Source organism: Aulostomus chinensis, chromosome 12 (assembly GCF_037954235.1).
Source record: "Aulostomus chinensis isolate RoL2024-O1b breed Wild chromosome 12, RoL_Achi_v1.0, whole genome shotgun sequence".
In the NCBI taxonomy this organism is placed as follows: Eukaryota; Metazoa; Chordata; class Actinopteri; order Syngnathiformes; family Aulostomidae; genus Aulostomus; species Aulostomus chinensis.
This window is the reverse complement of record NC_141331.1, coordinates 18,195,593-18,222,559: the sequence shown is the minus strand read 5'-3', so window position 1 is coordinate 18,222,559 and position 26,967 is coordinate 18,195,593. Positions and strand designations below refer to the sequence as shown.

At 40.5% G+C, this 26,967-nt stretch overlaps 2 protein-coding genes and 1 long non-coding RNA gene across 5 annotated transcripts; 2 read left to right on the top strand and 1 right to left on the bottom strand.

Moving 5' to 3' along the window:
• Positions 1-6,463: 6,463 nt before the first annotated feature.
• hnrnpa3 (heterogeneous nuclear ribonucleoprotein A3) lies at positions 6,464-18,194 on the top strand. 3 transcript variants are annotated; one of them, XM_086220625.1, is made up of 11 exons: positions 6,464-6,612; positions 7,381-7,503; positions 7,606-7,752; positions 9,909-10,119; positions 10,209-10,298; positions 10,377-10,451; positions 10,753-10,800; positions 11,232-11,381; positions 11,483-11,599; positions 11,843-11,914; positions 13,333-18,194. In XM_086220625.1, the coding sequence occupies exons 1-10, from the start codon at positions 6,541-6,543 to the stop codon at positions 11,896-11,898; spliced, it is 1,089 nt and encodes a 362-aa protein (XP_086076751.1). In that variant the 5' UTR covers positions 6,464-6,540; the 3' UTR covers positions 11,899-11,914; positions 13,333-18,194. The 3 variants fall into 3 exon arrangements, with proteins under 3 accessions (XP_086076751.1, XP_086076750.1, XP_086076752.1); XM_086220624.1 differs by lacking the exon at positions 13,333-18,194 and adding an exon at positions 12,017-12,715; XM_086220626.1 differs by lacking the exons at positions 6,464-6,612; positions 13,333-18,194 and adding exons at positions 7,114-7,251; positions 12,017-12,715.
• nfe2l2a (nfe2 like bZIP transcription factor 2a) lies at positions 15,067-22,066 on the bottom strand. The gene is made up of 5 exons (XM_086220623.1): positions 21,858-22,066; positions 18,437-18,703; positions 18,091-18,183; positions 17,833-18,015; positions 15,067-16,670 (listed from the first exon to the last, which is right to left on the bottom strand). Exons 1-5 carry the CDS (start codon positions 21,894-21,896, stop codon positions 15,429-15,431), a joined length of 1,824 nt encoding a protein of 607 aa, XP_086076749.1. The 5' UTR covers positions 21,897-22,066; the 3' UTR covers positions 15,067-15,428.
• Positions 22,067-24,581: 2,515 nt separating this feature from the next.
• LOC147252345 (uncharacterized) lies at positions 24,582-25,801 on the top strand. The gene is made up of 2 exons (XR_015118839.1): positions 24,582-24,828; positions 25,552-25,801. It is a non-coding gene; the product is annotated as an uncharacterized LOC147252345 (long non-coding RNA).
• Positions 25,802-26,967: the final 1,166 nt, after the last annotated feature.

Below are 26,967 nucleotides of genomic sequence, written 5' to 3'. Positions count from 1 at the left end.
AAATGCAAGGCCACAGCAACTTTAGCTTCTGTAAATTGAATGCTGATTCTATTTATATTTGGTGTGATTTACACCCAGTTTCCTCTATGCAAGCGAACAGGAAACAGATGCCGGGAATTGTTCTTTCCCCAAATTCCTCAGAGAGAGATTCTAGTCAACACCAATGTGTGAGATTGGCTTTGTACTTGCATGCGAAAAGGTGGATGGCAGTGTCTAAATTGACTCCCTGGTTTCCCTGCTCTGAATGTCCATTTCCTCAGAGTTTCCACTTGCGTATGTCCGTCTGCCCAAACACAGGCTGTGGCAGGCAGGCCTCCCTAATGGAGTCATGGAGTCAAGTCTTTGCTGTCTTAGGACAAGGTCGACTGTAACACCCCAGGCGCCATCGGCGTTCGGTGTTTTGGATTGTGAGGTGAAGCATTCCAGTGACAATTTATGGGACAAAGTCAACACATTTGGCACGTGTGGCTAAAAATCTAATGGAGCATAAATCATAAATGTCGTGTAAATTTCATTACAAATCACGCTTGGAAACAGATTATAATCTTGCCACAGTCTCCCTAATAAAGTCTGCTTTTACTGTGCAACAGCCACAGGCCAACAATAAAAACGTGTTCCCCATAATTACATTATGGCAACTAACAGAAGCAAATATAATTAAAATTTGAGATGATTGCAGATAGTCAAGTTGCCAGATATGTGACACAGGGGAAAAATAATAATTTTGTATCAAGCATTATTGTTTGACATTTGCAATGTGACGCTATTTGAAAAATCAAAGTTTGACCCTTTTCATGGACCATGGTGCCATCTAGAGGATGCTGGGGGAAAAGGAAGATGGTCAATTATATTCCAAATGTGGGGACTGTTGTGTAAATAAGGTCATTTTTTTCTAAGTTAAACTTTTTTTTATATCAGTCAGACTGAATTAGAGTTTAAGTGAACCATAACAAATATTTCATGTTAATCCTCAATTAATAGTGAAACCCTGGGGAGTACTTTTTATGGTGCCACCTAATGTTGGATAATTTCATCCGCACAAAGATATTAATGCATTGGATACAGAAGCTAAAATACAATTCCATGTATTTTCTGTACACTGTATTTTCACCTGTCACACCTGATAAAAATGAAGGGGGAAAGGTTATCTGCACGTCATCCTTCACCTCCCCAGAGATGCAGCCGCTTGCTTCTCCCTCACTGAGATTTACTGTACATTAAATTTTTGCTGACACAGTGCTCTTCAGACGCTGCCTCTCAGATATACGGCAAACCATAATTTGGAGGTGTAAAATGGGTATAAAACCTGTATTAATTATTTAATCATGCTTCTAAGTGCTGCCTTTTAGTCCACATGAGGATGTCATCCCCCTCTATTTCCCCGGATTGTTATATCACTCGTTTGTCACAGAATAAATTATAATCAAGGAAGAGACTGTAAAGTTGCATGGTAAATCAGAGCAAACCGAGACCTTTTTATGAATGTAATTAAATATTAATTTTGATTAATTTTTTTCTCTTTTTGTTGTAAATGAACTGCTAATTGCATTTAAATCACACTTCCTTGGCAATGCACCAATTTATGGGCCGACTGCCATACATAGCTGTGATAGATATTCCAATTTGCAATGATGATGATAATTCCTTTTTTTTCCCTGGTGTTTTGAAATCATTCATAAAAGAACAAAGCAGCTCAAATGAGCCAAAATCAGCTAAATGTTCTGTGGCAGAGTTCTGACTTTGATCTCCCGATTTTTTTCTAAGAGTTATGACTTTAATCTTGGCTTTGATCTTAAATGTGATTTTGTCACAAAGACAGTATTTTATCGCTTTAAATAAGAAACTAAAGAACAATGTAATATTCCTTCCTGAACCATGGACCGGTGGAGTAAATGAAAAAGAAATCAAACAACATAACATTATTCCTGGAGTCAGACAGAGTAATATAAATCATGGAGTGGATGAACTCATAAGAATAAATTGTAAAAAGCAACTGAATGGCAATTGAATCAACAAATATATATTTAAATTGAATATTTTGCAGTCTTCACATTAATACAGAAAAGTGTGTTCCTGCTACATGGAAGCTGCGATAAAACTTAGTGTCAGAGGGCAGTCGGGTGCAAAGACGGAGGAGTGGGATCACAAACAAATGTGTCCTGAGGTGGGAGTAAGGAGACGTACACCGAGCATCCATCAAACTACATCTGGGAGAGCCTGATACTGTACCTGCATCTCTCAGCTTCAAAACTTTCAAACATTGGCTCTTGGTGACGTGATATAGCAGAGTCACTGTGACAAATAGCGTTGATCATGAAAGTTCTGACACCAAGATACAAAGATATCTGATTTTATATCACAATATTCTTCTGAAATTCTTCTTCCAGCCCAAAGCGAAGTCTCTGTCACAGTTGTAACAAGTAAAGAACATTTCACAACAAATATTGTATTAAACATTACAAATCAATCCAAAAAAAACCCCCCAAAAAACGACCCAATTTAATCAATCTCTTTAGCATTCGGTACCACACCATAACACTCAGGACTATTTTGATCTCACCTGATATTCTTCAAATATCATATGAGAGGGGTCGGACATGATATTACCTGCCAGAGACAATATTCTTTTAGAGATATTGAAAATTTGACTCAAGTATTGGGCAAATATGCAGCAGTTTATCCAGCATAACGTAACTGTAGAATGCTAGAAATGATAGATTGAAGAACCCATGACAGAATCCACTTCTCTGTCCCAGATTACCTCGGTCGCCGGAGAAAATAAATATGTTTTTGTACCTTATTACAAATAAAATCAATATATTGACTTCACCATTTCTGACAAATACCACTCTTAGTGCTTGATCCTGAATACATCAATCCAATACCTCAATACCTCCCTTTTATTTATGCAGCACATGATACCAGGACATTCAATTCAGACCAAGAAATATTTAACCCCCCCAAAAGAATCTTTTATCACAGGACATTTTAAGGAAATATCAAAGCAAAAGTGAAGGAATGTTTTATCAAAAATTTAGACCAGGGTCACCAACGTGGTGCCCGCGAGCACCGGGTCGCCCGCAAGGACCACATGAGTCGCCCGCGGGCCTGTTCTAAAAATGGCTCACCACAGCGCCACTCACCAGTGAGCTGCATCTAATTTTTTGTTTCTATCTTTTAATCACACTTGCATTGGTGTGAATTTGAAAATGACAACAGGCCTGTCCCAGATTTGTCTATGTATGAACGGGTTTTTATAAAAAGAGGTAAAATTTTGTTTGTATGCAATCTCTATATGTGTGTCAAAATGGTAGCCCTTTGCTTTGATTGGTGCCCGAGGAGCAGCTCTCCGCTTCACAAAGGTTGGTGACCCCTGATGTGGACCACAAGGTAAACAGTGACGGAGAGGAGAAAAACAGCGACATGTGCTGCCCATGTGCCTCTGGGTGCACCGGTTATCAGTGAGGTCACAGTATTCTAATTGTCAGGGCGGACATGAACCTCAACTGGCAAGAATGAATTTGCACAGAAAAGAATGAATTCATTTTGTAAACAGTATAGCACAGCAAGTTGCACAACTTTGTCTGAAGATGATTTGTTGAGTTGGCTCTTCAAGAAGTTGTTGACATCAAGATATATAGAAAATCCTTGGCAGCAAAGACAGAGGACACTTACTACTAAGTGATCCTATGAGCTCATTTTGGTTGGGCACCATAAAATAGTGCAGAAAACTTGAACAAACACAATCAATCAATCAAAGTACAAAGCGTTGCCGCATGAGAGGTTCAGGGGATCATAATAAGAAACAAAATGGGTATTAAGGCAATACATTGGGTTAAATATGGATTTGAATGTGTTAAGCGGTGTTACATATTGGATTACATTATTTGGTTATTTTTTCATTAAAACTGATCAATTTATCTGTACAGAGAGTCTCCCTGTTGTAGATGGGGGCGACTTCACAAACAAGTTGTTTAGAAAAGCCTTGTATTGATATGTCACACATGTCACACGTCCATCATCTCCAGCTTCACCAGCTGCAGATAAATGCAGTAAAAAAAACATTAGCATCTCCCTTTGAAAGAGGAGTAGAAGTATAAAGTTGCAGAAACTTGTACAAGTATCCCAAACGTGCTCATACAGTGTTTCTCCTATTTCACTACTTATAAATACATTGTTATCACTACTTGCCAGTAAACAAAATAAAAATAGTGGAAAGTGCATTAAAGTACTTTGGATTAAAATATGACGCTTCGATGTCACACGATCAGAAGAATTTTTAGCCTCTATTGCTTGTTAGCATGTTTGTCACTGCATCGTACTTACAAATTCACCATAAACTGAGACCAAGAACAAATAATAACAAAGCTACAGTTTCAAGTGCAATTAGTGACACATGCAAGACGGCTTTCTCGTGCACACTTATGGTGTGCTTACTATGTGATTTATCTTCTTGCTCCTACAGGCAGAGAGCAAATAATGACAACGGAATCGCCTCTTTGTTGTCAGCACCAGTTGCTAGCGTGTTCTTCAGAAGTTCAGTGTAATATGGGTCCGGAAGAGCAGCCATCCACAGTGAATCTTCAGATAATCTGCTGCCTTCATGGTCTGTAATACCACCATCATCCTAAATGATCCAACGGGGTCCAATTTTCCAATAAACATATACAAAATATTATATTACTGCCTTTAATGTTACCCAGTAGTTAGTGTTTAATCTGTAAATGCTCTGAAGTAGAAATGTCACACTCATTAGATATCTAATTAAGGACAGAATACTGCTGCACATGGGACTGCTCTATAATTACTTTTTTGTATATTTATGAATGTTTCTACAGATTTGAATGGAATAAAAGCTCAGTAAACCTCAGATGAGTAAATACAGAAACTGCTCTGGTATAAACCGACAAAACACAGACTGTCTCGGAATGTGAGCTATGGACTGATCATAAATACTCAGCATTAATAGTGTCAGAAAAACATTACCCTTTTTATTGGGGCTGTATTTTGCTCACACAGTACAATAAAGTTAATGACAGACATTGTCTGATCCATAAAGCAGTCGTATATTTAGAGATGCTGGTCAGCTTCAACAAGGCTCGGTAGCATCTGGCTCATACATCATATCGGTCCAGTGGTGTATCCTTGAGATCAAACTTGGGCACAAAACACAGATGTATGTCACAATTAATGATGGCGGCAATTTAAATATCAGTCATGTAATATTTTAAATTATGATCTGATTCCATTCCATGAAATATCGCTATTTTAGTCATCAAACCAGTATAATAAATATCCCTGTCGTGAAATGAAGTTTTTATTTTATGGTGGCATTTTGAGGCTACAATGGTTTGTTCTGTTGTTAAAGTAAAACCCTGAGGAGTCTCAAATTTGTCATCCGTGTTGTTTTAGGAGATCATCTTTTCATGTGTAAGAATCGTGCTTTGTGTGTAAGTGTAGGCGTAGTTATCTATGATAGACAAGTTTCAATATCAACCAACCATATTTGCCACGTGACTTATTAAACTATTTGACATTGAGCAATGAAGATATAATTAAACCCATGTCTAATAACAGTGGAATGTTGAGCTTCATCCATTGATTCTCAGTAGCGATGTGACCTGAGCCTTTTTCACATTTTTTAAAAAAGCTTTTACAACAATATTTTGTTAAAATATATTTTCTACTCAGAATTTTTTTTGTTTTTTTGTTTTACACTGAGATCTGTCAGAATTTTTCTTTCTGTTTGAGTTCAGTATCGTCTAATTCATCACATAGCCTACTTATTAAACACACCAGTTGATTCCTTTCCACATCACACATCAGGCCTTTGCTAGGCCTAATAATGATACCAGATGGTCTATTAATGCTCCAGGGACATTTTGGATTATGTTTTGGTACTGCTCTGTTATTGCTGAGTTTTGGAAAATAAGGCCTCCATCTCAATCCATTTTGCTGTCCTCCCAGTGTGAATTCATCCATTACCCTTCATCAAGGCAGACTATTGTTTGCAAATTTAATGCCTATGAAAAAAGACAAATGTGATGTACTCCGAGTCTTTCGTTGTGGTCATGCTGGATTGTGACCCTTGGTAAAATAGCAAATGTGTAATGTACAATGCCTTAGATGAACAGAGCAAACCCAAGACAGGACGAGCATGCAAGCATATCATATCCGCCGTTTATCATTTATGAACTTATACTGGTACCTAACCTCTCAGTTGGGGATGTCCTGGGTAGGTTTCAGCATGTTCTAATTGATGTATAAAAGCATGATGTGTCCTTAAATAAAAACATTTGATCACAAAAAGAGTTCTCTTTCCGTCAAGTGTATCTCTCTTCAACCGGTAGATGGCGCAAATTCCCCCCCAAACCCCGACAGGAAGAATATGTGTTATTCACAAACTCTTTCACTTTAAAAAAAACAAAAAAACAAAAACGAATTTTCCGTATTCATGTTGTTTTTAATCGTCAGTTCTATCAAGAAAATTCCGCTTCTGTCTTGTGCTGTAGTTTTAAGGATGGCTTCGTTTCCAAGCTGATGGGGGGGGGGGGGGTCTTCTCGTCACGTGATCCGTTCAGCTCTACGCCTGTGGACATCCGCGAAATGGAGGTCAGATGCTCTGAAACTATTCTAATGAAATATGCTTGTATGTTGTATTTAGTGATGCCGTGGCGATTCTTCAACATTTATATATGCCACGGCGGAGACGTGACTGGTTTCTTGTACTGATTCGTGGCTTCTTTTTTGCATTTGATGTGGCTCGAATTCCTCGTTAGCTAAGGCAGCATCAAAGCTAACGATGGTGCATATTATAGCAAGCTAGGTGGTGCTGGCGTGGTGAATTTGGGACCTATCCTTTACTAAGTAAACATATTTTGGTCTTCCTACGCTTGAATTACTGCAGATATTTTAATGATGAAAACAAAACCCGTCAGTTGATAACATGAACTAGCTAGACCGCCCTGGCTAAGCAATTCGATTGTCAACTGAGCCTGTTTTAAACGTTAATGGGCCTCAGTCTGGTAACTGTTTGCAACCAAATAACACATAACGGTCGAAACTTACTATTTTTTATTTTTTTTTACCTGGTGCATTGATTCTGGGTGCACCACCACGTATGTTATATCAGCCGTATTAGTCTCGGTTTCGGTGTGAGGTCAGTTGAGGTTGGAGTAGTCAGCCGCAACATGAGAACGTTTATGACTCCAGCGTATAAATGCATACGTTATCTGCAACCTTATGTAGTAGGTGTGCTCTCCAGGCTTGGACCTCCATAGGCCCAATGTGACGGTGTTTTACGCTAATGTTTACTCGAGAAGATTCCTGGAGTCTTATTCATAGCTTTGGTATTTGTTGTCATGTCGTCTAAATATGCAGGACCGTGAAACTAAAGAACCGGAGCAGCTCAGGAAGCTCTTCATTGGAGGTTTGAGCTTTGAGACCACGGAGGAGAGTTTACGGGCCCATTTCGAACAATGGGGGTCACTTACAGACTGTGTGGTATGTATTTTAGTATTCATTTGATATATTAGCTTCATTAGTAATGTGTTCTAACCTTTAGTATGATGATAGTATGGAGTATTGTTGTCTTGTTGTTACTAGGTAATGAGGGACCCCAACAGCAAGCGGTCAAGAGGGTTTGGCTTTGTGACGTACTCCTCAGTGAGGGAGGTTGATGATGCCATGAAAGCAAGGCCTCATAAAGTTGATGGCCGAGTTGTTGAACCCAAGAGGGCTGTATCCAGAGAGGTAAGCTCACCAGTTCAGATGGCACAAATAGTGTCACCTTCCCATCTGGACCATGGCCACCTTTAGTTGTATTACTCTTAAAGGTGCACGAAGGGATGTTGCCTGACGTGTTTCTGTAAATGACGCGCACCGTCATGGAAAGTGGACCTGCGCTGCGCTAACATCGCTAAGAAGAGTGAGCTCCAACTGTTAAGTAAATTTATATTCTAAGTCTTTATACAATACCTTAATGAAGTATTGAAGTACAGGTTATGAGTTACAGCTGATATATGTAGCTCATGGGATAGATTTGCAAGTTAATGACTTTTTATTGGCACAAGGGCTCAAGTGAGCAGCGCATGCTTATACAACAACCAATCTCCACGTTTAGGAAGCCCTTCTGTTGGTGAAGTTCACACCACCCCTGAAACGAATCCCCGATGTAAATACGGGTCTTCGTTCGTTCCTTTTCAATCTCTCTTCTATTTGCCAAATATTCATCTGAGCTTCTTTTGTTTGGTCGGACCTCTGCCATTTCCCAAAGTGTAACAAAGAGTTGTCAGACGCTGTCCAGCTATGTAGCAGCTTGTTACTATGCTACTCAATTGACTGCTTATTCCCAAATGTATGCATGTGCACGAATCCCCCCCCCATCCCCAGCCATCTTTTCAGCGATTGGCTGGAACGTGGGTTGTTATATTTATGTGCACTTCCTGTGCTCTCAGTGTTTGTTTGCGGTTTGTGAGCCCTGTGTTGTCTTCAGAGTCTAGACTTTTTCATAGTGTATTCAGGGGGCAGGCAGCTAGCGGATCAAGGGGAGACGCCTACGATTTGAGACAAAACTGAGATTGCACTGAAACCATGCAACAAGGCTTTGTGCACCTTTTAAGTTTTGGACTCTTTTACTCTGTTGTTGGAGTTTTGCTCCTTATGTTTTCTTTTTTCTTTTCAATACCTGTTTTATTTAGAAGGTAATTTCCCCTGTTTATTTCCTGTCATTGTCTGTTTCCCACCTTTTTTGTGTCTCACCTGTGTCTTATTGGGTTTTTTTTTAGTGGGGGGCCTTGTTGAGGCTCTGACATATGCAGGGCAGTTAGAACCAGTATGGCCATGCAGCAGCATGCATGTACACACGTCAGCACGGCATGAATTTACATTTTTTTCCTTCACTACTCATATTTACTTCCATCACTTGCAGCATTACCTTACATATTCCTGTTTGTCTATTTGTTTGAAGGATATATAGACTGACCTGTCACACCATTAAAAGGTAGAATGAGACAAATGTAATATAAATCTTCCACACTCCAGTATTTAAAAGTGTTATAAACACAGTTGTGTGTAACAAGTAAAGTAAGTATGCCCCCTTGTGCAAAATATGTACTTCAAAAGAATTGTACTACTTCATCTGGTGATGATCAAGGTTGCCCTGAATTTCCACTGGGCCTGGCTGCATTGTGCTGCAGCTGCAAAGCTGATCACGTTGTCTTCCGCAGTTCAGCTGCAGGTTGTATTTCTGACACGTGCTGCTCAACTGACACATACTACACTTTCTTAAAGTTTTCAGCAGGCTAGACAGTACTTTCAGGTATTGCTGCCTTTCATGTTTATGACAGAATTACAACTCTAATTCTGGTTTATAATGTAAGTACCTTCTGACTCTGGCTAAGCTGAAGGCCAATCGCAGAACAAGGGAATTGTGCAACAAGGGGATGGTTAACCAGCGGCCATGCCCCTGGCTCCTCACCAGTATCCAACATGGGGGACATGCACCAGAGCGGCTCTTTGCCAGTTGCCAACCTATGTCTGGTCTGTCCTCCTGAGCAGCTCCACCTTCATCTTCTGCAGAGCAGCTCCACTCCAGTGGCCTGGACTCCTGCTCTCTGGCCTGTAGTCCAGGCAGTCAACCCAAGGTCCACTAAGATTTTGTTTTCCCCTGGACTCTAGATCCCAAGGACACGTGTTCCCTGTTGGCCTGCTTTGTCACACAGCTTGTTCATCTCCTTTACATTTTGTTTTTAGTTCAAGTTGGCAAGTTGAGGTTTTGTGCATTTTGTCAATAAAGGTCCAATCAAGTGTCTGTCTGTCTGTCTCTGATTCCACAGACTTGAGAAATAAGTTCTTTTGACATTCTTTGCTCATTGATCCGTTTTTTGTTGTTGTTTTTTTTCCCTCAGGACTCTAATAAACCAGGCGCCCATTTGACAGTTAAAAAGATCTTTGTTGGTGGTATCAAGGAGGACACTGAGGAATACCATATCCGGGAATATTTTGAGAAATACGGAAAAATTGAATGCATTGACATCATGGAGGAACGCTCCACTGGGAAGAAGAGGGGATTCTGCTTCGTCTCCTTTGATGACCATGACACTGTAGACAAAATTGTTGGTATGTGATTGTAAAGTTGTTGAGTTTGTCTGCATTTTAGGGGCAAAAAAACTATTGAAAGTGTACTTGTTCATTGTTTTACCTTACAGCCCAGAAGTACCACACAATTAACTTCCATAATTGTGAAGTCAGGAAAGCACTCTCAAAACAGGAAATGAGTTCGATGTCCAGTAATAGGGGTAAGCCTGTCAAAATACTGTGCAAATGACAGCCGCTGCTTCAAAAACCCTCCTAATTGATGGTTTTATCAATACTAGGGAGGAGTGGAGGATCTGGAAACTTCATGGGCAGAGACGGTAATTTTGGAGGTGGTGGCAACTTTAACCGGGGTGGTGAGTTGTAGCTGTTGTGACAGCTGCTTTATCATTCGTGAAGAGTTGACTGTAATATGCCAATCATCTGACAGTGCTCTGATTTCAGAATTGACTTCTAATCACGAGCAGTCCTTCCATCATTTCATAATTTTTCGAGATTGAAAAGATTTCCCCTTCGTGAACAGAAGTTCAACAAAGAGATCGATTTTTCAGATAACCCTGCATTGCGGTTATGGCCTCTGCAACAGGGAGGATATGTAACTTTAATAATAGACCCTAGTTGCTGTGCGTAAAGCTGTTCTACTCTTCCTTTTTGTAGGTGGCTACGGTGGGGGACGAGGAGGTTATGGTGACGATTTCGACAATGGTGAGCAGTTATTGTTAAACAAATATGTTAGGGTGCCATCTGCTTCCACATTTGTAGTGTTTCCTGTAGAGCCAGGTTGCTGTGGAGCTAGCAGTTTGAGCAGCCAACAGCAGCCCTGGATGTGTGTTGACGCCTCCTTGACGTTGCTCTCCTGGTGTGTCTGATCCGATGGTAAAGAAGCCTGCCGTACAAAGTCAGAGCTTTGATAAAAGAATATTCTGTGTACTTTTTGGCGTGCATTGTTACACTTGTGCACAATATGAATTCAGATGTGGTCTGAATGGGCATTTTTCATCTCAGCTTGACTTTAAAATTCATTTTTGGATATATATGTACTTCTGCTATGGTGAATTGTGGTATGGTTTTTGTTTTTTTGAGGTAAAGAGTGTCTTACAACATTTTATTTCCTTGTTTTTTTTTCATTATTCTAGGTCCAGGAGGTAATTATGGCGGAGGACCAGGTTATGGAGGAGGCCGAGGAGGCTATGGCAGTGGTGGTGGAGGTGGTCCAGGGTATGGAAACCAGGGTGGAGGATTCGGAGGCGGCGGTTGTGATGGAGGGTATGGAGGTAATAATGGAGGTAAAAAAAAAATATTTTCATCAAACAGTGTAATCCAGAGGGACGCAAAACTGTAGAGATCTTCTATTCAGACTTGCATTAATATTGTTGTTTGTTGCTAGGATACGGAGGAGGAGGAAATTATAATGACTTTGGAAACTATGGTGGCCAACAGTCTAACTATGGGCCAATGAAGGGGAACAACTTTGGGGGCAGAAACTCAGGTGGACCCTATGGAGGTGAGTGTCAAAAAGATCTAATCCAGTGATGCAGCCTCTCCTAAAGAGTGACAAAGATGTGCCTTTTCATATTTTAAAGTTTTATTTTTTTCCTCTCTGAAGTCGAGAGAAGGAATCCACATTATGAACTCATTTTTCCCAATGTTTTTTGTTTTGCCTAATTATTGACAGATAATTAAGTGCAGAAAAATGAGGGCGGGAGTATAAATATCTCTTTTGATAAAAGATAATCCTCAACTGCAGGTGGCTACGGCTCTGGCGGCGGCGGTGGAGGTGGCTACGGCCCACGACGCTATTAGATATTTCATGTTTTTGGTAAGTTGCAATCAGTCTCCCACCATCCTTCCTAGCACAGTACAGAGTGAGCCCATGAAAGTGCAGAATAACTATCTGTTCTATCCTGTATCCATTCAACAGGCTTCAGTTCTTAGCAGGAGAGGCGAGGAGGTGAGCAAAGGAGTTGTCAGGAAAGCTGCAGGTTACTGTGAGGCAGTCATCTGAGAGCATTAGAGGAACTCACGAGTCAGACTTTACTGCAGCTTTATCGGAGAAGTTTATGCAAGAAGGACTGTATAGAAGACATGAGTGCAGATGATACCCCTTCCCCAATTGTGATAGATGTTTCCCTGCTAAGCAGTTTTTCCACTTTTGTGCGTTTGAAGTGTGTGTATTGTGCCTATTGGTATCAGGAGTAAATTGTTCTTATTGTTTTTTTGTTTTTTTTTTGTTTTTTTTTTCTTATCTGAAATCAGCTCTTAATACCTTTTACGTATTTGTATGGGTTAGTTTTTCTAATGGCCAATGAACCTTGTCTTTTAACCTGGTTTTTGTCAATTAGCATAGTTGTTTCAGGCCCTCAGAGGAGCTACCATTACACTATTTACTTTTCTGAAGTTTATTATGATTGCTCAATTTCAAGTGTCAAGTGTATTTTTGATTTTTTTGTATGTGAAGCACAGTCATGTAAATCCCTCGTAGTTCCGTTGTCAACTAATATAAAAGGTTAGAATTAAGGGATTCCCTCACTCTGCTTGTTCCCAGTAAACTGAATTCTAGATTGTTCAAATATTTTGATTAGTAGAAAAAAAGACCGAATAAAATTGTGTAGTAAAATAACATGAGGTTCAGTGCGTCATTGGTTCAGAAAAGATGAAATGAGTTGTTGATTTGTTATCTGCTCATTGTCACTACGAAGTTTAGAACTCTCTTCTTTTCGGGAGCACTGTATGTATGTACTTGTACACTGACAAGGGAGTTTTAGATAGTCCTAGCAGAAGTGGCCTGTACATCTCCTATACCGGTGTTGAGCGTGTAGGATTATAACAGCCACAAGCACCTGCAGGTGGGCCCTCAGCATCGCTAGTGTGGAAGATTGCAGATGACTGTCAGACAGGACGTCTTCAGCCCCCAGCACAGTGGACCAGTCAGCATTTTGAGAGAGAAAGGAGAAGGCAGCATCGAGCACACCCGACCATGGAGGAAGCTTGCAGTGTCGTGCCTGGTAGTGAGCGTCTATCTCTCTTTCAAGGCTAGCTAAACCTTCCAGCAGCTGGTGCTAGCGAAGAAAGACTAGTTCCTGGACACTTTGGAGATCCCGTTGAGTCAGAGATACTTCAGTTAACCTACAAAAACTAGATTTCAGACATTTACATGAGAAGGGAGTGAGTATTTCACAAAAGCTGAGCTTAAAGAAGATGGAGCAGGTAAGAGTAACCACTTTGCTTGATTTGCAGATGTGGAAAGAGGCATTCTCTTCTCGCTGAAAATCTGTAAAGACGCGATAACATGGAATGGTCTGGATGGGTAAGACTTTTTCAAAATATTATCCAAGGCTGCTCATACTGTGTACTAACTGCACTTGGTGACAAGGTTCCACTTTTGACCAGCATCAGCCCATGACCTTCCCACACAGCTTGGTCAACCACGAAGACAAAAAATGTTTTGTTTTTCTATTCAAGTCAGGGACTTTTGAAGTATCAACGGTACCATACCTTGAAGCCAAAAAAAAGAGGAGCAGTATTTATAGATTAATAAAAGAAATCTTATAAGGCAAAATAATGAAAACTCCTCTATCGACGTGATCATTGTGGCCAGCAGAGGAACCTTAAAACAGGTCACAGGTAGAGAGCAACCAACTGTTGTGACGAAATGGTTCAGTAAAAAAAAAGAGAGACATATTTCTCCAAAGTGCTAAAATACCTGACTAGTTTGCAGCATCGAAACATTCCAAGCCCTGGCGCGTGAGTTGAGGTGTAAAAGGAAGTAGCCTTAAAACAGTAAGTTCTGACCAATTTCCTCCTACTAGTCCCTGAAGCACAAGACGCAGCGTGGTTGACATCTTTTCAGAGATTTAATTTCCTTTTTGGCTGACTGAAGACATTAGGATTTATTCATTTCCAAAATATAGATGAAGAAGATGCCCATGTCTCCATCAGTGACATCAGTACTGTATGTTCTATTTGAGGGATCCAGGATGTGGGATTTTGTTTTTCTTTTTTTGGGGGGGTGGGGGTTGCCAATATTGCAGCGTTACCTCATAAGCAACGGATGATGAGCAAAACTTTAGCTCATGAAATTAACAAATTACCAATAGCTGCTGCTATTATCGTGCAGCCGCACTCCAAATATATGCATATTAATGGTATTTCTCAAAGTCACTCCTGGTCAGGTCAAAAACAGTAAAATATTGCCTGAATGTTTTTTTCAGGGTAGTATTTCAACAGAGGGATGACTTCATTATATACTACAACAAAGCAGTATCAATGAACTATATTGGCCAGTGAGAGAAATGTGCAAATGTAAAGTCTGACTGTCCTAAATAAAGAAATGATCCACAAGTTGTTTGATTTCTCTAAAGAAGTTGTAAATGTTTGCCTTTAGTGTGCAGTATCTCAATATCATGTTTTGATCATTTAATTACTTGAACTTTGTTACCTCGGCCGTCCAATCGCTACACACCCCCTGAAGTTTGTCCTTGGTGGTCAAAGGTCGTGTTTGTGTGTGAAAGTGCGTGTAGAGCAAATACTGCTGGTGAAGGGCTTTATTTTGGACTGTGCTGGCCCACTGCACCATTGTGTGGCGGTCATGCATGGTTCACACACAGCATACGATACTGCGAGTCAACAATTGTGCTCTTTGTTGTGTAACACAAATGCAGTGGGTGTGATTTTTCTTTCGCAACAGGAGTTTCACAGCATTAAAAGATTTAGGTTACGGTATAAACAACTGTGCTGTATTAAAGACAAGGAGATTTGGAAATGTGGTTTCAGCCAATTACACTTGTTTAAGTACAAGATTGCTTTTATTTCCTGATTTGTGAGCCCCATGGTAGAGCCGTCAAGTCAACAACCAACTTGAACATGTGGTAAGTTATATAATCACTCCTTAGACTATATACCCATCTGGCATCAATCTGTTCCAGGCTGGAGCTGTGGTACACGATGCGTCATTCTGTTTTCAGGAACAAAAACCCAGCCGTAGAGCTATATGAATAGTTTATTGAAAAGCAGAGCGGATAAAAAAAAAAACTGCAGCAAATCATTTGATTAAGTTATAAAACATGAGTAACAATGATTGAAACAATTGGCATACAGAAACAACTATACAAAATATATATACACTAACATTTTTATCAATCTCAGGCAAGTACTGTTTTATTTACATTGGTTATAGAATCTGTGAAGGTAGAGTACAAAAGAATATCAAAAATATTACATTTAAGAGGAATAAGCAAAAACTATACAATAGTTCTGCTGAGCTGCTTAAAGCTGAGAAACTAGGTTATTGCATAGCATTACTATAATAATGCGGTACCTTACTATAAAGGAGCTCAGTGGTTGTCTTCGCTCTTGATGAAAGTCTTTTTAGTGCGAGGAACGAGGAAGATGTTGCCGTCGGTTGACTGCTGGAGCGAGTAGTTGGCTGGCGAGTAGGAATTCCCCTTCTCATCTCTCAACATGCTGAACACCTCCAGGTACAAGCTGTTGAGCTGCTGCTTCATCTCCTTCAGTTTTGTGACATTCTGGTTCTTCTCTTCCAGCAGCCGCTCCTTCTCCTCCTTCAGCAAGTCCAGGTCACCCTCCAGCCCCACTATGTTCTCCATCTTGCGTTTGCGGCAGTTCTGTGCAGCTACCTTATTCTTGCCGCGGCGGCGTATGTCTCGGACCAGGGCCAGCTGGGCCTCATTCAGTTGGTGCTTTGACATCATCTCCGTGAAGTCATCAACAGGCAGGTTTATAATCATGTCAACAGCGAATGGGATTTTGAGGGCCTTAGCCCTCTGCTCGTCTCTGGAGAGACGCACATCAGAGCTCTTCTTGCGCTTGTCTTTGGTGAAGGGAGAGGTGTTGTGGCCGTTCTCCTCTGACGGCTCAGTTTTTTGTTCTTTGGGCCTCTTGTCCTGCTGCTGGTGAGGCTGACCTATTGGTCCTGATATAGCAACTGCTTGATGAAATTCCTCAGGTTGAAAATTTATCGAGAACAGCTCTGAGTAGTCAGATTCTGCACTGCCAGGGTTCTGGTCCATGTCCATGTCTGAATCACTGTAACCATCTCCGTGTACAGACTTCCCAGGTGAGCGTGCATTTGGACTTGTGTGCGAAGAAATTCCTGAATCAGAGTCTGGCAATTCTGTTGTCAGGATCTGTTGGCCCCTGTCAAATACGTCGCCAGGTGAGAGGCTGTAAAGGTCCACTGGTGTGAAGAGTGGCTTTTTCTGGACATCAGAGATGATGTTTTGTTCATTTTCCGAAAGGCCATGTTGGCCACGGCTCTCCTCCAGGATGGATTCAGGATAGAACATGTCACAGAAATTTTCTGCACTGAAATTTGTATCCACCTGAGGCTCTTTTGTCTTAAGTGGACTGAGATTGTCTGGTGGGGCTACGGTGGCGACAGAGCCATCAAATGTATTCATAAACTCTGAGGGACACACCCCTAAATTGTTTGTTTCCCCATTTGTGAGAGTGGACATGGGGTAAAAGCTGTAGCTTGGATCCTGTACTTCAGTGCTGTTTGGGAGAGGATAGGTTGTACTTTCCAGCGTGTCTTCCATTTGCATGCTCAGACATTGCTAGAAAAAGAAACAAGATGAAGAATCATTAAAATGAATAGAAGAATTTTACAAGTGAAGAAATATTCATCCAATGATGTCCATTTTCTTGCCATGCAGCTGGCATAATTCTCTGGAGAATTCGCAGTTATACAGCTACATGTTCCAAAATAAGGTGCATTCATTCAAAGCACTCAGAGAATGGGGTGAGGCTCCACATGGAGCTCTGCCCATAATGGTCTTAAATTGTTTGACTACTTTTTCAAGGCGGGACGACACAAAACAAACCTAGCACTACCAGTGACATCAGTGATTGGTTGTTACTGAGACAATGGGTGACACAGCTAACAGCTGTGCTAATGAACAACTACTAGTGCATGCCTCTGTTTAATAATAGGTGTGTGTGTGTTTAATTATTATATAATTAAATTGGAAATGCAGGACGTACACGTAGGTTTATGAGAGCGTTGGTCAACCATGACAACCATAAGTATTGTTATTTTGTGGCATATAAAACAAGTGAGATCAAATGTTTTAACCATATGCTGTGTTAGGGGCTTCATTTTGAGTTTAAAAAGAGTTTTAGAAAATGACTCTTTATGGAAATATTCAATAAATCTCAGTGCTATTGTATCATGAATTTTAGAATAAGGTACTGTGATAATGTGATCTTGGGGCCTCTGGTGACAGCAGCAGTTGCTAACACACCACTAAGAGGTGAAATATCAGCATTTGTTAGAATACTGCTAAGAGACTTATGAAGCTGGGGTAACGTGCACTTTTTACAAGGTTAGGTTTGGAGCTACGACTTCCTTACTGTTGAGATACCCATGCTACTGTGGTTACATTCATATCAATATGGGGAAGATGAAAGGACAGCGGTGTCCCTCTAGCGGAACTCCATGCTGAAAACATTTGGGACGGTTATAACACCTACAGGTGAGGCTAGTTGTATAGCCAATACACTACCACACCCATTAGCCAACATACAAGCAGCACTGGATTTAAAGTGATATGGCTGCAGCCTACGTGCCCAATTCTTCCTATTCCTGACAACAAAGTTTGAAGCCTGCCACACCCTCACAGGGCAAAATGAATTCAAACAGGCTTTGCCATTTGTAGAATGTTTGTTCCACAACACAGCCCACCATGCCATTGAGGGGATAGAGTCCATGTATTTTACCTGCAGCTCAGGAAGGGACAAAAGCTCCATCCAGGCCTGCTCCAAATCTGAGGACATCCTCTGGAGTGGAGGTGGTAGAGGATCACAGGACAGAGTGACCGGCGATACAGCTGGCTGCTTGGGGGACATCATTACGCCGCTGCTGCTGGGCACTGAAACAGCACTTGCGTCTAAGCAAGCGTTCTATGAGTCAAACACATGACAGTTTACAAAAACTGCTCTGATGTAACATATGTGGTAATACTTTTACGTTCTTACCTCAGTTTCCTCTACAGGAAATGTCTCTGCCAGGAGCTGCAAACATTCATCAAATGACATGGCATCGCCATTCTCCTCTGTGAAGCCCACATTCTGCAAAAGAGGTAGATATGTGTGCTATTAATTACCAGCTTAGTGTCCTTTGTGGAAAACTATCTTTTAAAAGATTATATATTTATAGATCTCAGATCTCTACAGAGAAGTTTCTACTGATGAATACACAGATGCAAAGCCACAGAGCCACCTGTGTGTCTGTAATTACATAAGAGGGGTTGGTTACCAAGCTACAACATAGACGCAGCCTATCAAATGAGTTGGGAGTGGCAATGCTGCCATGTGGAGGTACCTGAGTAACCTCTAGAGGTGCGACAGCTGATTGCAGTGGGGCGCTGGGTGGTGGGCGGGGTATGTACTCTCCCGTCTCCTCATCGAGCTGTAGCTGTGCCAGCAGGGCCTTCTCCTTCTCCCTGAGCAGATGCAGCCGCTTCTCCTCTTCCAGCTCCTGCTGTCTCTGCAGCTCATGCTCTTTCTGACGGTGGTTGTAGTCAAACACCTCCCGTCTGGCACCAAGATCAATATCCTGCTTCCACAGTATGTCGATAAGGTCCATGTCCTGGAAAAAAAGACGCAGAGTCGTGTATAGTTGGGCCTACTTGTGGTGAGATTGTGATCAGCATTGGGGAAAGAATGGGTGTCCCTGGTGTGGAGCAGGACTGCTGCACCTGCCCTACCCTGTCCCTCACTATCTGTTCACTGGCAACAACACTGGCATTAATGTCAAGGGGGAGAGGCTGCATGAATAATGGATGCACTTCTCTCTTTCCCCTGTTGCCACCACCCAACAGCAGACATGTATCCTTGCTTGCTACTCTTTCCAAGGGAATTGGCCATGCAGTTACTTTAAGGTGTGAATGAAATAGTCTTATGAGCCTCATCTTGGACATACATAAAGTTCAATTTATCATATGTGTATTCCAGGAACTTCTTTTTTTGGGAGGGGGGGGGGGCTTTTTTTTTTTTTTACCAGCCTCCCCTGAGCCAGACAAGCAGATTGATACCCTTCTCTCCTCTGTGGGTGCAGTAGGGAGCTGAGAACTACAGAGACCAGCTGCATGCTAGTTAGCTTAGTGAAATGAATGGTAGCGGATGGGAAGTGTTAGCATACCTCTGTCCAAAGTCATCAAATACACTTTTCTTTAAAACTGTCTTTACCTGGCTTGATGTATCTAGGGTTGTATTCAACATTTCCTATAAAATAATTTAGAATCATGATCATCATCTCTCCTGTCTTGGTGCAGTGATTTCATGCAGCACCTCATTGTGACTTAAGCTAACAAAACAAAATATTAGTGAATGACTAGAGGGGCAACCGCTTTTGATAATCATGGCTGACTTTATATGAGAGGGTGACAATAAAGAAGATCATTTCAGGTCAAACCAAGATCCTAAACCTTATCTATTTGATGACTTGACAGAGTTATGATATCATTTCCTGTCCATGACCACTCAATGTACCAAGCTAACTAGCAGATTCTCTGGATCTCAGCTCTCCACTGCAAGCTCAGAGGAGAGAGCCTGCTGTGTGTCTTTTTGACCGGCTCTGACGGCAGATGGGCATATTAACCTCAATGTTGGTGTATTTTTCTTTTAATATTAAAGAAAATAAAAATGTGAGTTACTATCTAGAAGAAGTATTCGGGAAATCTGAATTTTAAAAAATTGCCATCAGTTTGAAACAGACCTTTTTTCTTCCCTGCGATGTCTTCAAACAAACAACTAAGCCTGCTGAAAACTGTCCAACATGGACTGTTTACACATAAAAGTGAGTGCACTGCTACGAGGATGTAATTTATAGCTGTTTCCTGCAGATTTCCCATAACAGGCTGCGTGTTTTTAAACAAGATGTCTTCAAATAAACTGTGCTGCTCTCTTACAGAGGGAAGCCATTTTGAAAGGCCCCAGGATGTTGCATAAACCCAAGACCATGGTTCAGGAGAAATAAGCATGTGACTTGTATGTTCCTCTGAAAATAGATAGGGATTTGGACTTCATGGTAGTTTCAGTCAGACACATGGCCAAAACAGACTCATCCTGGAGGAAGCCAAAAAGGAGAAGTGAGGAGAAATAAAGCAGAATAAGGAGAAAATACAGCCTAAAATGTTTATGCCTCCTTTGATGTTTGACTACAGCTGTGGCACTGCAAAAAAAAAGAAAAAGAACCCAGTAACCCTCTTTGCCTCAATGTTGCATCAGAGTCATGGCTGCTGGATTACATGATTACACAGACTAAATCACACCCACTATCTCAAAGGTGAGTGAGCGCACAACCAGACATTATGGCTACTGCTGGAATGAGGAAGGACCCTGAAAATGTCTTTGTGGTATTTTGTAACACACTTCTTCCGGTCACCAACGCACTCTTGTCTTTTGGTCACAACTCGTAAAACTCATCAGACAAGTCATGTGAGAGGCTTAAACAACAATCCCTTGTCTTAAAAAGATCTCTCGCATACACAAGACCGGCTCTTTTACTTCCACTGATAATTACAAATTATCAGACCAAAGTCATTCTCTGCGTTCGCAAAACAGATGAAAGCTGATCATGATGGAAACATACTGGCACCACAAAAAGGAAATAAGTTCATAAAATGGCTCAGATGTCCCTGTTTAACAATAAACAACTGGACTATAATAAAGGAGACAAAAAAAATCCAGCTTTATTTTGAAAGCTAGCAGCTAAAGGCTTCTCTGTTTTGTTTTGTTTTTTTGAACTGGTTGATAGAGGAAAGTTGTATGAGAGTGTTTTCACTGTGGGTTGTTCATTTACTTCTCTTCAGTACTCTTAAACTCAAGGGCCTCAGTGGGGCCTTGACTCCTGCAGTTGGTTTTTACCTTCTTTCATCAGAAGCCAGGGGTTGAGCACCCTTGACCGAGGATGATGAAACACCGTGACGTTCCCCAAATTACCTCCGCTGAACCTCACAGGTTAAACCTGAAGTCACACTGACCACATTGGTAACGTGAGGAAAGTGTGTGTGTGTGTGTGTGTTTATTTTTTGTACGTGTTAAGTATGAATAACAACATCACCAGGTCAAGGTTCATTCAACATGACATGAGAAATTAATGAAATACCATGACATTTCAACTTAGAATGTCGTGTTTTTTTTTTTGTTGGGTGCTTTTTGTTTATGTCTTATTGACGGGGGGTGTTAATAAACACGTAACCTCATAATCGAGGCAAATAGTTCGGTTAAGCTTTCAAAGACTGGTTAAAACTGGTTACGCCTCCAACTTATCAGCCATATCAGAAATGAGATCACATGCTTGGAGGAAACGGAAAGTTACGAGCAAAAACACCCCGAATTCTCTTAACACACTTGGTCATTTTAATTCTAAACAGGAATATCAGCAGAAACACTGAATACCAGTTTAATATTCATACAAATATTTTTCTTTAACGTCCTGTCCGACATAAACGTCACAGTCGATGACTTGCAGAAGTGAGAGCGGAGGTGGAGAGAAACGCTCACATTGAAGAAGCGTCACGGGTTTGTTTGTTTGTTTGGGTTTTTTTTTTTACCAGCATTGAAGCTGTAATTTTTACATTATAACGTCTTGACACGTTGGGTTGTCACTTTGTACATTACTATGGAACAAATAATAAAAAGTTACCTCGAATTATTTGCTTGAACAAAATGAAATTAGCTGGTTTGTCCCTAAGTCCATGGCTCACTTTTGATAAATATTCTGATGTACGATATTTTACCTGTTGACTGGAATGCATCACCTCCATTTCCATCGTCATGGAGATCTGCCTTTCCGGAAAGAAACGCCTTATTCCGTAATGTTACTGTTTTAGTCCTCAAATGGTTGATTAAAATGGCGAACGGTCCGGAGTAGATAGTCCGTAGCGGTAAATGAATTGAGGCAAATATTACTTCCTCTTATTATCCAACGAGCATTACGGGAAATTATAGCCCTGCCCACCGAGCTGCGGCTCCGGGATCGTCCCCCTCGCCACCGGCCTATGAGGCGTTGAAGGCTGTAAATGCATGAGGAGGCCGCTAGGCTGAGCAGCACAGCAGGGAGATATCCCTGCGTACATGGAGCAAGCCAGTACCACCAGTACAAACTCCGGTAGATGTGTCAAAGATAGCCTTTTCTCACGATTAGGAGTAAACAAGACAGCATAGCAGCGTTTTGTGTCATATTAAAGCCGATTCCTCTCAAGACTGTAAACGCCACACATTTCCATTTTAGTCCAAGCCGAGAAGAAATGTGTTTGTTGTGTGGCGCCCCCTGCTGGCGGCTGAGCCCAATGTGGAGGTAGGAGCCCTTGGGCCCCAGGAAACACTGAAGACAGTGCAAAAATTCTGCAGTGGGGGAAAACAGCTTTTTCACTTGGGTACCCTATTTAAGTACAGTATCTGTGCTCTACATGAGTATTTGTATTGTTTAGGGATTTTACTCTTTTACTCCACTACATTTCAAAGGCAAAATTCTACTTTTTTCCAGTTATTTTGATGGGGAAAATGCATAGAAACCATGGCAAAAGCTGATAAAGTTGGGATACTTTAAAATTTGAGGCCAGTCGGTGTGAAAAGAACATAATCAGAGCAGCCAAACTGGAACACAAACCACTTTAAAATGACCTTCACAGGTCAGTGGATGTATTATTGAATGCTCCAAAGCACTGAACAAACATCATGTACTTTCACCTTCAAGACTTAAGTAAACTCAGTATTAAATAAAACTCCTTTTTGCTTAACAAGAAATTCCAAGTAGAGATTTTTTGTTTTACTTTGGTATTTATTTACTTACTTACTTATTTCACATGTAAATAAGTAAAGGATAAGTAAAGCTTTAAGGGCTTCAACAGAGGTTTCTGGACACGATGTGTAAGTCACATACCAATTAAAAAGTTAAAGCCTGATAGACCTGATAAAATTCCAAGAATTGGCTTTATTAAGTAAGTTCAAGCGCTCAAGTATAACATTGATCGTATACTTTTTCTCTGCCACACAAATATTTTGCATTTCAAATCTCACATACAGAGGATTTCACATACAAAACATACAGCATATTAATAAACAGTCACTGGTGAAACGTAACAAAGTGCATTTATTCAAGTGTTATAAATGAGTAAAGTTCTATTTACTCCACTATTTACTCCACTAAATATCCTTCCAGCTTACATTCAAGAAAAAGTGCAGTGTTAAAATCCTACTGTTACTCTACCTCACTGGTTATAACATTCCAATAATATATCATGATATAACCTGATATTTTCTTGTTCTATGAAGTAAAGATATTTCCATTATTTTTTGGAGACCTGTTCAGTTGTATTTAAAAGGTTTTGAAACTATGGTATTATCACTTCACCTCTATTGAACACTGGTATCATCAAACTACAACTAAACAGTAGTTAAACCTAACTACAACAATTAATGTGCATCAGTTACAGTATTTGAAGAAATATACGCTGCAACAATATCACAGGCTCAAACTAATGAGGAGCCTACCTTTTATACTACAGGCTAGAGGAGTAAATTAAGTACAACTTTGATTCTTTTTGTATTTCAAATTTTAAGCACTACATACTCGTAGCACTACTACCTTTCATGTTGAACGTGTACTCTACTCTACTACATAAGTATTCAACAGCTATGGTTTGGAGTTTATAAAGTGTATCAAGATATTTTCAGTTATGTTGCTGTTTGAGTCGTGCAAAGTTCTGGTTGACTAACTTTTCCTGCTGCAACAGGAGGGCTGCTACTCATTAATCTGCTACACAAAATATTCTAAAGAGAATAAGTGAGATTTTTCCAGAAATGTGGGGGAGCCTGAACCATTCAGCTCTGATAATACATGCATATTGTATGTTAGATCAAGTGTACTGTGTATAAGTACATTATGCAGGTTATTTACTTCTGTCAAGGTTGATCGATTACTGGCCCACTTTTATGTACTATACTACTTCATACCTTCCATACCACTTCTTCAACTACTACCTCAGCCATATACTGCTGATTCTGACTCCTGATAACAGTCCTTGTAGTAGAACTACACAGGTTTCAGTTGTAGCCTATAAAGAGTATTTCTACATTGTTTCTTGCCAGTAATTTTAGACTTGAACAGGAAGTTCAAGATGACCGCTGTGTTAGAAAGTTGTGCAGCCTTATATAATCCACATATTGTGACCATATTGACACCTCATGGTAAAGTAACACGTCGAATCGCGATGTAATTAAATAGGCCCAGCTTTAGAAATATGTCAAGCTAATAAGGCAGCCCTAGTCCTGCCTCTATCACCTATCTGTAAAGAAGCTCACACTAAAGTGCAGCACCACTGTGCCACAGCGTGAAATTACTCTAAAAAGACTCGGTTTCTCTCTCTCTCTCTCTCTCTCTCTCTCTCTCTACCCCCCCCCCCCCCCCCCTCAGGCGCGCTCATGAACACGCGTTCACGTTTGGCAGCTCCACGTCGACATTCTTCCAGCTGCATATAGGGAACTGCACAGGACTCGGGGAAGAAAAGGTAAAAGCGGCAGAAGACACCTCACGATTTGAGCGCTGCAAGTCCGCAGACGTTCATCAACCGCAAGGAAAACAGGCGTTTGCACTGCGAATCTCTCCGTGGCCTGCAATGTCCTCAGATCGCTATCTGCCTTTGCATTTTATCATATTTGCCCCTCGTGTTGGGATTGCAGCTGGTTCCCCCTGCATCCACCTATCAGGTACAGTATGACTTGCACTACTTACTTTGCTTTTATGTCCTGTTGTGGGAATCATTTGAAGGTAATGGTTGGAACGTGACATGAAATGTTTGGTTGCATCATTCTGCACTTCTCAAGTTCCTGCCACTTGACTGCTGCTGAAGTGGCAAGTGTCCTAACTACCTTTAAACTGGTGGAACATAATTAGTCCTGGAGCTCAGCTGACCTTCCTTACTGCTCTTGTATTCATCTAACATTGTCCGGTGAAAAGATCAACCTCCAGGGCCAGTTGGATTATAAAGTTGTCCAGGCTCAACAGGTAGAATCAGTGGCACAAGGGTAAATGTCCTAATAAAGTTAGAAGAAAGTGAAAACTTGGCAAACATTAAGCTGATAAAGAGATTATATATGTTACCAACCAACCAGATGGTCAAGATCAAAGAGGTAAGTAAAGGATCAGGGTCAACTATAACACATATCCTAATAAATAATCCGTTTAAATAGAGAAATGTGTAAGAAGACTCCATCTGGCCTGCTTTAGCTCCTCTAGGGAGGACCTACCACACAGCAAGCCTTTCTGTAGGCCCAGTCCTTCAAGCAGCCAGGTTTCTTGTTTTCTCATGTCTTAAACAACCAACTTTGACCTAAAAGTGAAATTTGCTCCTTTGAATCGCTAAATTATGCATTGAAGATATAATCCGACAAAGATGTCCTGTTTCCCTTGGTTTTTATGCCTTCCTGCAGGTTAAAGGAGCACCCTGTCGTGAGGTGGATATGGCTCTGCACAAGGACAAACCTATGAGGTGGCACTGTGGCTTTCCAAATAAAGTTCTGTGATACACTCAGGCTCTAATTGTTTGCAGTCAGTGCATTACAGAACTTTGTTTTGGGAGTTAATACGTTAACCATGCAGGGGAGTAAATCCTCAAACATCTGGATATTTAGTGCAATATTTCACTTGACTACGCTTTCTTCTCTCAATAAAGTTTTTTTTTTTTAAGAATTTCTCTGCAGTTTGTCTTTTTTTTTCTCTCCCTTTTTAATAACGTGGTTAATTTGTACACCTAGCGCAGGCGCTGATCATTTCTATGCAGTAACGTGGTGTTAAATCATTACTTGAAGCAACGCTTTGTGCCATATGGAAACAGAAGTCATGCTGGTCAGGTGACTCAGTGGAGGTGAGGTAGAAAGGTAAACAATGAAGTCATATTGTTTCAGGTTATTCATGTTTTAAAAAACCATGTCTCAAATCTTCCACATGAGGGATCAAGTTTTATTTTATGTGGTGTATGCAATCTTTTTAAATGAGCGCTTTAAAACAATACATTATTTCAGGGAAAATAAAGGCTTGCCAGTAACAGTCAAATATTGCAATAAATGTAAAAAAGTACACAATTAAATTTGCTATTAAAATGTTTGACTGTATCTTTACTGATTTAATTTTGTATGGTCCCCTATCCTCACAATTTAAGCATAAACATACAAGTATACCTTGCAGTATTATAGTATTTGATATGACAAGCTGCTAAACTTAGTTCAATAATTTTCATAGTTTTAGTTATCAAAGTGTGTTTTCATGCACAGCAACACCCTGTCCTCTCTGTGAAGCAATAATGGTAAAAGGATCGGTTTCCTTTTTTGTTTTCACCCCCAACAACAAGCCTCAAGCCTCTACAAATGGACTGTAAATTCTACTCCCAACAGTCAGTAGAGCATATACAACCAGTCATATATCGCAAGGCATGCTGGGAAATGCATAATGGTGGTTTCAGGTGCTCCTTGTTCACTTCTGTATTGTGATAGAGTCGTTTGACTTCTTGTGTACTGAAATATGCGGTAAAAAGGTGTAAAGGGACACAAATACTGAAATTTTACTTGATGAACATGTATTAATATGAGCACAAGGTTTAAGTGCAATTTAACCCTAAAACTATGCACACTAATCCAACTTACTTGAACATGGGTTGTTCTTTTAGGTTTTTTTTTAGCTACAAAATTCAATTCAAAATGCTTTTCCTCCAACCCACAACCAAAAGTAATTATAATAATCAAATTACATTTTTAGAACGCCTTTGCAGATGATTTTTAAAAACTCGTACAAATGAAGCACATGTAATTAATGTAACATTAAAAGCAATTGTGAAAAGATGTGTTTTGATC